The sequence below is a fragment of the Geotrypetes seraphini genome, chromosome 13, assembly GCF_902459505.1.
Source record: "Geotrypetes seraphini chromosome 13, aGeoSer1.1, whole genome shotgun sequence".
NCBI lineage: Eukaryota > Metazoa > Chordata > Amphibia > Gymnophiona > Dermophiidae > Geotrypetes > Geotrypetes seraphini.
The window spans coordinates 15,948,614-15,960,757 of NC_047096.1; the positions used below are offsets into that span (position 1 = coordinate 15,948,614).

Genomic DNA, 12,144 nt, shown 5'->3' on the forward strand with positions numbered 1-12,144 from the left:
GCTAGCGTGGCTTGATAAAAGGACCCCATAGAACAGGGGCAGGGAACTCCGGTCCTCGAGAGCCGTAGTCCAGTCGGGTTTTCAGGATTTCCCCAATGAATATGCATTGAAAGCAGTGCATGCAAATAGATCTCATGCATATTCATTGGGGGAAATCCTGAAAACCCGACTGGACTACGGCTCTCGAGGACCGGAGTTCCCTACCCCTGCCATAGAATATAAAACACTCTTTTACTGGCAAAAACACCGACAGATAAAAACATGGGACTATGTTTCGACAGATAACTGCCTGCTTCAGGGGTCACAAATATTGTCAGATGTGTTTTGGTGTCAAAAGAAGCCAAAGAGCAAATTTTGCATCCGATAGCTCACCTATAGTCTTGTACACACGTCTAGGAATTAATATATTTAATCCCTGTATTATGAAAGCCTTGACATTTTTGTAGGTTGAACCTTCCAATCCAGGTTTGCTCTGCAGTAACAAATTAGTAAAAATACTGATAGCCATCGCTTGCGGGCAATTGAGAAAGAAAATCCTCTTCAGTCCTTGGTAACGTCGCTCGAAAAAGTCTTACAAAGGAACACAAAGAAAAGTTAGACTTGAGACATGAGGAGGTAGCTAAACTATGCAATCCCTACATTCCTCATCCCAGGCGGACCCCATCATTCAGGCATTTGGTTATCTGACTCACTTCTAGGACACTTTAACAATGACAGCTGCCTGTGTTTGGTCACAGTTCACACTCCGATACAGTTGTCTAAAATAGCATTTCTCTTGGCCATGAACATTTAAGGCTTTGTATAAGGAACCCAAAAAAAAAAAGGTGCTTGAAGAACATGTGCATGGATCATTTGCCAAAATAGCAATGGAATAATTAAACTCTTGTGATTTTACTCTTCCCCCCCCCCCCCCCCCAGCCTTGTTCTGATCCTACCAATCAGGGGAAAGGGAAGTTTAAATTTTAGTGGTGATTTCCGACTTGAAGAGAGCACATTGATCAGCTGCTGTCTGACTAGGAAATCTTGGGCATCACCTACCAGCGCAGGTAAATTGATTGCTATCAATCCCTTATGTCGGAAGGGGCTGAGGCAGGGACCTGTATAAGATAAGTCAGGAAAGCAGGTTAAGTGGCATCTTTTGATTGGATTAATCTACGGCTGTGCTGTCTGGAGTGATGCTCCCCTTCCATAAGGTCAGTGCCAAGTGTTGCTGAAATTATGCAAACAGTTGACTGTTCCATGTGTGTGTTTTTTTCAGTCCGGTCCAACAGGAATATTACATTCCAGCACATTAGTGACTTTTATTCTGCCATTACCTTGCGGTTCAAGGCGGATTACACAACAGGTTCCCTTTTGAAAGGTGACTGTTCTCCACTATAATATGACCAAGGACCTTGGCGCTCATGTTGCATTGACAGCGACATAATGGTGGGAGAATCACTCCTGAATGCTAGCCACAGCTTACATTTCTGTATTTGTTTTAAGTGACTACAAAGATGAGATGCATGGTTGTGATGACTTATTTTATATGCGTTCCTTTGGTTTAGTTTGGTTTTCTATTTTGAAGACCAAAGGGAAACATTTGAAGGAACAAGAGTGAACTAGGAGCTTCCTTCCGCTCAATCTTTTCACCCTACGATTGTATAAACGTATCTGTAATGAACGAGGTGGGGGAAAGGTCCATCTTTTCACTGCGTTTGCAAGCTTTGGTGTTTTTAACTGATGAAGAACTGCAGAACTGGCAAATGTCGCCACTCTCCGTCTTTTGTATGGAAATTCTGTCTTTAAGTCAACAGTGAATGCTTTCATTTTTTCAATGTGCAAGTTGTTGAATATAATAAAAAAATAGTTTATTTTTCAGACGTCCTTATTCATTTCTGCCAGACCTGGAATCTAATACGAGCTGTGATAATGTATTAGCCTAGCAGGAATTTTCTATGAGATGATGTTGGTCAATATATTAGGAAAACAAAGATGGAGCAGAGAAGGCCAAAGGAGAATATTATGCTATAGGACTCATTCAATAAATGTATTTTTAGTCAAACCCAAATTTATTGAAAGAATCCTGTAGAACAGTAGTCTCCTTGGCCTTCTCTGATCCATCTTTGTTTTCCTTTGGTGATCGAAGAGCATGTTTCCGCTTTTTCTTTGCGATCAATATATTAGTCTCTGGGCTGAAAGATCCCTTCTGAAACCTCGGCAGTATTCTGCTTTATGTAAAGATGATAATTTCCCAAATTTTCCACTGTATAGTTGAAAGAGGGATGCAATATTATTTCAGTGAAGACCTCCAGTGAGATCCCACTTTGAAAACTGCTCTACTTTAACTAGATAGTTATCTGTCTACCTCTACCCTTCGATCATCCTGGTACTAATCCGATAGTACTGTGACATTCTCTGTGGATTTTCAATGGAATTATCTGGTTATATGCCACTGAAAATCTGAGGATCACCCAGTTAGTGCGAGAGAAGTGGGTAGAGGCCTCTCCTACTGCCTCCTGCTAAAAGTGGGCCCCTATGTCATCTCAGTTTCTACTTTTATTTGAATAGACCCTCCAACAATTTTATAATCCCCTGTTTTACAAGTCATACCCTCAGAGTGCTAAGAAGTTCAAGGTTCTAGGAAAGTCTGTCCACATCAAACATGTGAGCAGAGCAGGGGGAGAGGACTTCAGACTTCATTCTTCAAGGGCCAGGTACTAGTGACCTGGATTGGCAACCGTGAGAATGGGCTACTAGGCTTGATGGACCATTGGTCTGACCTAGTAAGGCTATTCTTATGTTCTTATGACTGTCTAGTTTCCCATTTTCTGGATACCACTGGCGAACATTCAGGTGTCTGTTCTGCAGGCAGAAGCCCTAGTTTACAAATAATCTGAAACTTAAGCTTGTTGGTGGTCCTTAAGAACCTGAAACACGTATCCCCTTTCTCTCTGCTAATTTATTAGAGGAGGGGTTTCCTTAACTAATTCATGAGTCTACAACCCACTTTTGCAGTGGCGTAGCGAGGGTGAGAGGTGGCTCCCCTCTCCTGCCCTCTTCTCCACCCCATCCACTCCTTCCCCGTACCCTCCTGCCGCATGTGTGCGCTCTTTCCCTTCCCCGTGCCATATTAACATCCCTGGCACAAGCAGCAACCCCAAACTGCTGTTCGCACCAGTGTTGGCTCTTCCTCTGAGGTCATTTCCTAGGCGCGGGTTCAGGAAGTGACCTCAGAGGAAGAGCCAATGCTGATACGAGCAGCTGGTTGGGGTTGCTGCTTGTGTCAGCAATGTTAAAGAGGTACAGGGAAAGGGAAGGGATGCACGTGTGCGATAGTGGGGGGGGGGGGAGGGGGGGGTCATAGAGGAGGATGAATGCCGGCGCCCCCACTGTGCTAATAAGAAGTGGGAAGAATGCCTTTTGTGTTATTGGCTTCATGCGTGGACTTATTTAACCCTAGCCATAGAGAACTGAACCCTTTGAGGCTATCTCTGGCTACTACCTGACTATATTATACTCAAACTAAAATTTCTAAGTGTTAAAGTATTTGTGTTGAATGTGACCATGCAGTGCACTGAGCGACTGGGATGGCCATTTTTGCTGCTGGATCGGTAGCATGGAATGTTGCTACTCCTTGGGTTTTGGCCAGGTATTAAGGACCTGAATTGGCCACTTTGAGAACGGGCTACTGGGCTTGATGGACCATATGTTTTTAGATGAGCCAAGTATAGGACAGTTAAGCCATTGTAGCATCTCTGATGAGGTTGGCTCTAAGGCACTGTGGAATGAGGCATTATAATAATAATAATAGTAATAATTTTATTCTTATATACCGCCATACCAAAAAAGTTCTAGGTGGTTCACAACAAGGTGAACAATACATGGGATACAGATAAAATACAAATTAGAATAATGGACTTAAAACCAGATACAGACAGAAAGCATTTACAATATAATGCAGAAAATACCGGCATGGCAGGGAAAGAAGTAATACATAGAACAGATAAAATACATCAAGTTGAAAAAATGAAGCAGACATCACAATCTCAACTCTGGAATGTGACTTTCATTGGGGTTCCAGAATCTTTGAAATGCTGGAATGTTGCTACTCCTTGGGTTTTGGCCAGGTACCAGAGACCTGGATTGGCCACCGTGAGAACGGGCTACTGGGCTTGATTGACCATTGGTCTGACCTAGTAAGGCTAGTCTTATGTTCTATCCCAGGGCTTCCCAAACCTGCTCTGGGAACCCTGCAGCCAGTCCAACTTTCAGAATGTGATTATGTAGGAGCTAAAGTCGTACATGCTGGGTCTGCAATGAATACAGATTTATCTCATGCACAGTCATTGGTCTACAGATCAAAATACTGATCTGTCAGTGCACATCCTTTAATATATTTATAGTTTAAAGAAAGGAACACAAGGATGAAAATACAGTTCAGTCACTGGCATCTGAGCGGGATGCCAAAACGACCCTTCCCTTAAACCTGGCACTCACCTTTAAGTGAGGCTTATTGGATTTTGATCACCAATTTTCTGGGTTTCTATTATGGCAATCTGCAAGCAGCATTCAGTCACTGCACCTGCAGGCAAATAATTTATTTCAATCAAGTTGGCACGCTCTTAGGCATGTGGACAACTAGCTATGCCTCCTCTGATGCATTGTTTATCTTATACTGGTGCAGTGATGCAACTGATGATATAATACATGAGATTGGCACAGGCAGGGCAGCTGCCCAAGGGCATAAGCCTACTCTGACTATTGGTAAATCCACCCCGGCATCCATCCTGATTATTAGTGGATGGGGGGGGGGAGGGGCGAGGGAGTCACAATAAAGCCAGCCTTTACATGTAATATGGGAATGATGTATTTTGAATATTAAAGTATAACAACAACAACTTATTATTATTTCTATAGCGCTACCAGGCACACACAGTGCTGCACATTGTACATGTAAGAGACGGTCCCTACTCAGAAGAGCTTACAATCTAATTATGACAGACACACAGGATAAAAGGGGAGTCAGAACAAGTGTTCAGATAGGGAATTAGAGGGGGGGAGGTCTGATGAGGTGGAATCACATAGGACAAAGAGGAGTCTGAGCTTAGTGCTAAAGAAGGGAATTGGAGGGTGATGAAGAGGTGGTAGGGGACTATTGAGGGGATGAGAGACAGACATCTTGGCAGGATTAGGATTTAAACTCAGCTTCAAATAATCGGGCTTTCAGTCTGGATTTGGATACCGCCAGAGACGGAGCCTGACGTAACGAGCCAGGCAGGTTGTTCCAGGCATGCGATGCAGCGAGATAGAAGGGACGGAGACGGGGATTCGCAGTAGAGGAGAAGGATACCGACAGGCGTATAAAATGGAATCTGCAAACATCAGACAGGCCAGCTCTCGATCATGTCTACATAACACAGCTGGTCGGGGATGAGTGAACAACGCTGCTTTCCTGGGATTTGGCTTCATTTCTTGGTTTATTAGTATTTATATACTTTACCAGCTTTTTGAAGAAATTCACCCAAGGCAGTGTACAGTTTGCTTGTTCAACCTCTCCCAGCTGTTTCTTTGACACGTATTTATACAGCATGTTTCTGGGGCGGGCACATACTAATTTCTGATGCGTACACCTATGGGGCAAGTTTGTACCTGCTAAACAAGGAGCTGCCTGAAATTCAGACCTGGCATTTGCAAATTGTGCAGGCCGTGATTTCCAGCTTATAATTGTGAAACACAGAACTTTTTTCAGACTGTGATATCATTTACTGAACCAATTATCCAGAGATGGTGCTTTAAACTTTCAAGCACAGCAATAATCCATTAAATAAAAACCTCAAAACTTCACCGAACAAATAGAGAAGCCACAAACCAAAACCGGTGCACGAAAACCGGCAAAGGGGAGTTGATGCACCGAAAACGCCAGGTTTATGCTTCGGCAGAAATCAATAAAAACAAAATCAGTTTCAACTGACAAAAGTTCAGTAAAATAATGGCAACAAGTTTGCAGCAATCGATTGAGGAGTAAGCCGTTATCTGTTTCACCTTGTACAAACGGTATCAGCAAAAAGAAGAGAACAGCAAATCCAATGTAGCTGGCTGGTGGTATAGCAGTGGTATGGAATCACGTGGGATCTCTCGGAGAGAGAAAGAGATAATGGTTACTGCAGATGGGCAGACTAGATGGGCCATTTGGCCTTTATCTGCCATCATGTTACTAAGTTTCTATAAATCTATATCCACATAGCACAACCTCAAGAGTATAGGATAACAAGTCCAAGTGTTACTCTTAAGGGAGAAAAGACCTCAGTGTCTAATAGGGAAAATCAAAGCAACCCATATAGACAGGCTAGTTGCAAATATCACTTGCAGCCAGCAGACACATCCTCGGTCAAAAACTCCCAAAAAGTTGAGGACACAATTTCACAGTGAATTTCAACAGTCTTAATTCTAAGTCTCAAAAAGTTTTCAAAAAAACACTTATCTGAAAATTGTTGTCTTCTCAATCAAATTGCAAACACAAGAATGTGATCCTGGAGCTTGGAAGCAGGAGAAAATCACTCCATAGGAGACAAACTCAGAGCATAGCAGCTACTAAATATCACCACTAGCATAATCCAACAGGGCTCCCTGTTTCGCTGGTGCGCTTCTTCAGGGATTTGAGCATCGATTCACCCGCTTCAATTTCTGCCCATAACGTTCTGTGACATCACAATGCAGATGTAAAGAGCCTTAGCCTATAGGAAGAGGAGATGCAAATGTTAAGAGCCGTAGCCAATAGGGAGAGAAAGAGATAGTGATTACTGCCGATGGGCAGACTGGATGGGCCATTTGGGTTTTATCTGCCATCATGTTACTATGTTTCTATACTTTCTACATAAAAAAGAATTAATATTTTTCAAACAATGCTTTAATTTAAATATTGATTAAAAACATCACAGTCAATATACCATACAAACTTATAAACACAGGATGCCTAGAATTCTTCAGCAGTGCTCCTAAGTTGAAATAAGCAATCATCTAAAAGTTCTAACAGTCCATCACAATGAAGAAGTACTTATCTCTTAAAAGTTCTCATCCGAAATTCTTATTTTCTGAAGTCATCAGATCATACTGGGATCAGATGCATCTTCCAAAGTGCTCAGTGCTCTCTCACAAAATCGCAAATGAAAAAAAACCACAAGTGAAAAAAGTTCATTCAAAAAAGTTCAATTTTAAAACAGTCATAATCCAAAATCATCATTCATAAATCCAGGAAGTCAATACTATTCAAACACCTGTAAGCTGTCAGCAGGCACCTGCGCCTCTCCTCCTCGCCAGTGTCTTGCGGCTCGCCTGGAATCTCGCTGTGGCACATTAGTAATTGTAAATATTAATGGAATTCAAAAAACTAAACATTCAACAAACAAATCAAAAACAAAATATCATACAACAAAAAAAGAATTTAAAAATTTTTTTATTTTTTTTTAAATGTGATGTGCTCAGTCAGAGTCGCCCATCCAACACTGGCAGCAGTGCATTATGTGGATGTTGTTTAAGCATCATAGCACGCCCTGCCTGCCTACCAATGTTATAATTAAATTGTCTCACGGTCAGTATTCAATAATTGCAGATCAAAGCTTATTAAAAGATTTAGGGCTCCTTTTACAAAGGTGCGCCAGTGTTTTTAGCGCACGCTATAGCACGCGCTACCTGAAAAACTACCGCCTGCTCAAGAGGAAGTGGTAGCGGCTAGCGCACACGGCATTTTAGCGCGCGCTATTTCGCGCGTTAAGGCCCTAAAGCACCTATGTAAAAGGAGCCCTTAGTATTTAGCTCGTCTCAATATTGCAAGAGTATCTTCAGGCAGTAAGGCGCAGCGCTGTCAGTTTTAAAGATGAACCGCTGCCGGACTCGTCCACGTGATAAATTAATTAAATCCTTGAAATAAAACATGAGACCCACAGCAGTATGGACTCGCTTGAAACTATAACATTTTTTGAGGGTTATGATCATTGTTTTATATTATTGACTTACTTTGTGTCGACTTGCGTTACTTTATGTTACTTCCGTTGATGCAGTGTTCAGGATAAGGAAAGTGTGTGGTCTACAAAAAAGATAGAATACCTAATTGTGAAACTATTTTTTTGCGAGCCATCGCTGGTCAGACACTTGTACAGCAAACGCATGTGACTAATTATAGTTTCCGACACAAAACCTGGCCTGCTCCATCTCTCTCTCCTGCTTCTCCCATGCCTCACTTCCTAGGTCAGAGCTTTGGGTATCATGAGCAGAGCTGAACGGAGCGAAGAGGGGAGGGGGTGGGGACTTGAGTTATCAGTAAAGAGCTATGACTTAAAGCCTCTTGTCTTCCATTTATGGAGAAATATTCAGATGAGTTCCAGAAGTGCTGGGGGGAACAGAGAAGCCCTCCTTGAGTCTTATCACACACAGGACTGCATTTTTAACATTCATCTGTGAAGAGTGAGGGGGAGAGTACGGAAAGCAAAACGGGGTAATCTGGGTGTGGGAAAAGAGCTAATAGAATAGGTCTTCCACTACCTAATAACAAATACTGAAAATTGAACCAGAAAAAATATGAAGATAGGAGAAAAATGTCTATACAATAATTTTAGGTTTTTTTAATTTAAATACTCCATACAAAAGAGAAAAATCTCACATTATAAATAGAAAAGGTATAATAATAAATATTTAAATAAGGTGCTCAGTGTACTATACTTGCCAGGCAACAGCAGTATAGAAAAGAACCAGCCCTTCCTACCTACCACAGTATGTAAAAAGTTTTTCTCTAGCAACCCCAATATAACAACTGGGTGAAATCCAAACAGAAAAAGTTCCCAAAAGACTGTGAACTAACAAAAACAAAAAAGGAAACAAAAAAACAAAATGAAAATGCCTTTAAACCTCGAAGATGCTCAGGAGAATTACTCCTAAAATGCTGTTCTACACACTCAAAATTTCATACAAAATCACACAGGTTTTCAGCTCTTTCAATGTGGAAATATGTTTTTAAATACACAGTACCTTAAAAATAAGAGGCTGAACTTAGACATAAGAACATAAGAATAGCCTTACTGGGTCAGACCACAATGGTCCATCTAGCCCAATATCCTGTCTTCATGGTGGCCAATCCAGGTCACAAGTACCTGGCAAAAACCCAAATAGTAGCAACATTCCGTGCTATCAATCCCAGGGCAAGCAGTGGCTTCCCCCATGTCTGTCTCAATAACAGACTATGGACTTTTCCTCCAGGAACTTGTCCAAACCTTTCTTAAAACCAGCTACATTAACTGCTCTTATCACACCCTCTGGCAACACATTCCATATTAATTATATTCATTTTTTCCAGGTTTTCTTTGTGTTATTTAAGCAAACATGGCCAGTGGCTCTCAGCCAAGGACGCTTGCTGTGAGGTCTGGGCCTGAAGATACCTAGCTGTGATAGAAAGTTCATGGCATCATAGGCACAGAAAGCTTTGAATTGAACTGGGAGCTAAAAGAAGCCAAGGAAGACAACTGTGGAAAAAAAAAGACATATATAGGGCTGCCAAGTTACCTGCTTCCAGGAGGGCAATTTTTGGGTCAGTCCTGGTTTTGAACAGGCATCCTAAAGAAGTATAATCTTTATAGTCCCCAGTTGGCCTTAAATCTTCCTTCTGGAAGTGAGTCACTTTACAGTCCTATAAGTAGCAGGAAAGAGTTATTTAAAAGTAAGATCTCTAGATTTTGGTGGGACTGGGTTTCAAATCCCAGCACAGTCAAATCTGCATTTTTTTTTTCTCTTTCTAAAGTACAGAAACTGGGACATTAGGTGAACATTAGGTATATACAGCAAACGCTGTGCAGTCAAGCAAAGTATTTCAGATAGAACCACTGTATCAAACACAGAATATTAGTGATAACAGATTAATTTTAAGGAACACATTTTCTGCCTTTTCCCAGTGCCATTCTAGTGATCATCCTTGGCCTTGTACTAGAACCCAGTACCTGTGTGCTCCTGTCTGGCCACAAGGTGTCATAGTTGTGCAACGGCAGAGATTCTTCTCACCCCCCCCCCCCCCCCAACATCCTTTCATTTCTTTATGAGTCTGTTAACTAGGTTAATGAAAACCACATCTGTTTCTTTTTTAGGTCCAGAGCTGAACATGTCTGATACAGAAGAGATCATAGAGGAATACGAGTAAGTCCATTACGACCTCATCTTCATTTCATTTATTAATATTTTTAAACCGCCTTATTCCAAGGCAGGATACAAAAAAAACCTTATGTACATAAATCCCAAACAAATGTGAAATAAAATTGCTTTATTAATTACTTAACAATTCTAGGAAACAATTTCTAAATTTAATGCTGCAAGAGCACAGAAAGGATGAAAGTAGTGGTTCAGAGGAGGGCTACAACCCCCCCCTTCCCCCGCCACACACACACACAGTTCCTGTAACACAAACTCTATCTAGAATGACTTATGGAAATGGAAAATGTTCTCTTCAGAGGAATAACATGAAAGTGAGATACCATGGAAATATTCAAATACCTACCAAACAGGTTCCCAGTGAGGGCTACAGACAAGTCAGACTTTCTTTGTACACTTCTCCCTCTGTATTTGCGATTTCCATATCTGTGGTTTCGCTGCTGACTCCACCCCCCAAAAAAATCATCACTAAAGTTTTGTACAGTACTAATAAAAAAAGTTTATCTCTGAAAATCGCTGCTTCCATGCTTTCTCCCACAAATTCGCTGCTTTCATGCTTCCCAATGTGCACTGAGAAAAAAACGCTGCTTCCCAACATCCCTAGAGAGAAAGGCTTCTTCCCAGCATGCATGAAATCGCTGGTTGCCTGCCCAGAAATCACTGCTTGCTTATTTCAAAAACTGCGAATAACACTTGAAAAGTTATTTGAAGTACTTTCAATAGTAAAAACGACGGCGCTTTCCCAAAACCGCAAATAATATACAAAAAGTTATTCACGGTTTTTCCATATTCACACCTATTGGCTGCCCGCATCCACCGTGAATATGGAGGGAGAAGTGCCACAATGAATATCCATCAGATATATTTGCATACATTTCATCTAAGAACAAAAGCAATTTGCGTGGCTTAGTTACACAGAGAACAGAACTTGTATGAGTTGAGAAGTCCTGATTTAGGAGGATTCATCACTTAAGTTCATAATACTGGCATTTTCCATGACAGAAGCAGTTCCAAGAGAAGGAGGTCCTGATATTAGGAAGGTTGTGCGTTCCTGAGAGTAACAGAGATCTTGAAGAGTGACAGAATTTGGTCTGCAGTGGGAAGATTTAGGGTGAAATGAGATGATTTTAAAAAACCCTCGTTGGACCATACCTGCCTTTCCATCGCCCCGTCTCACTCCTCCCCGTCGTATCCAAACTACTTGAATGTACTGTTCACCGCCGTTGTCTCGAGCTATCCTTGAACCTTGAACCGCTTCAATCAGGCTTTCGCCCCCTTCATTCTACAGAAACTGCCCCATAATAAATCTCCAGTGACCTGCTCTTGGCCAAATCCAGAGGCCTCTACTCCATCCATATCCTCCTTGATCTATCTGCAACTTTTGACACTGTAAATCACCATCTCCTCATTGACACACTGTCCTCACTTGGATTTCAGGGCTCTGTTATCGCATGGTTTTCTTCCTCTTTCTCCTTAGTATATGCTCTGGTAGATCCTCCTATCGGTTGGTATACTTCAGGGTTCGGTCCTAGGACCACGTCTTTTTCCATCTATACTTCTTCCCTTGGTACTTTAATCTCCTCACATAGCTTCTAGTATCACCTCTATGCTGGCGAATCACAGATCTCTCTCTCTCTCTACACCGGAAATCTCAGCCCAACCAAGAAGAGAATGATGTGGAGCCATGAAACTTACAAGTTATTCCACACTTTTCTTGACACTTTTCGTTTCAATGAGGCAAATGCATCTAGTAAGTGGGCACAAATATAGGGAAACCAAGCCATTGTGACATCACCGATGAGGTTGGCTCTTAGGCACTGGTGGAATGAGGCATTATGATATCACAATAGGAGGGGCCACTGAAACGTTCTCAGCCCAACCAAGAAGAGAATGAAGTGGAGCCATGAAACTTACAAGTTATTCCACACATTTCTTGACACATTTCATTTTATTTCATATCAGCAGCCCATCATA

The 12,144-nt window shown here is 41.7% G+C and overlaps 1 protein-coding gene across 10 annotated transcripts in view; it reads left to right on the forward strand.

The window, feature by feature from the left end:
- Positions 1 to 184: 184 nt before the first annotated feature.
- The window catches only part of TNNT2 (troponin T2, cardiac type), a 38,221-nt gene continuing 26,261 nt past the window's right edge, over positions 185 to 12,144 (forward strand). For 2 of the 10 annotated variants that reach the window (XM_033917817.1, XM_033917818.1), the window contains exons 1-2: positions 191 to 1,193; positions 10,110 to 10,158. In XM_033917817.1, coding sequence (XP_033773708.1) covers positions 10,124 to 10,158 — 35 coding nt within the window. In that variant the 5' untranslated portion in view covers positions 191 to 1,193; positions 10,110 to 10,123. Of the gene's footprint in view, positions 1,194 to 10,109; positions 10,159 to 12,144 lie in introns of all 10 variants that reach the window. The other 8 variants (XM_033917816.1, XM_033917819.1, XM_033917822.1 and 5 more) reach the window with 6 other exon arrangements.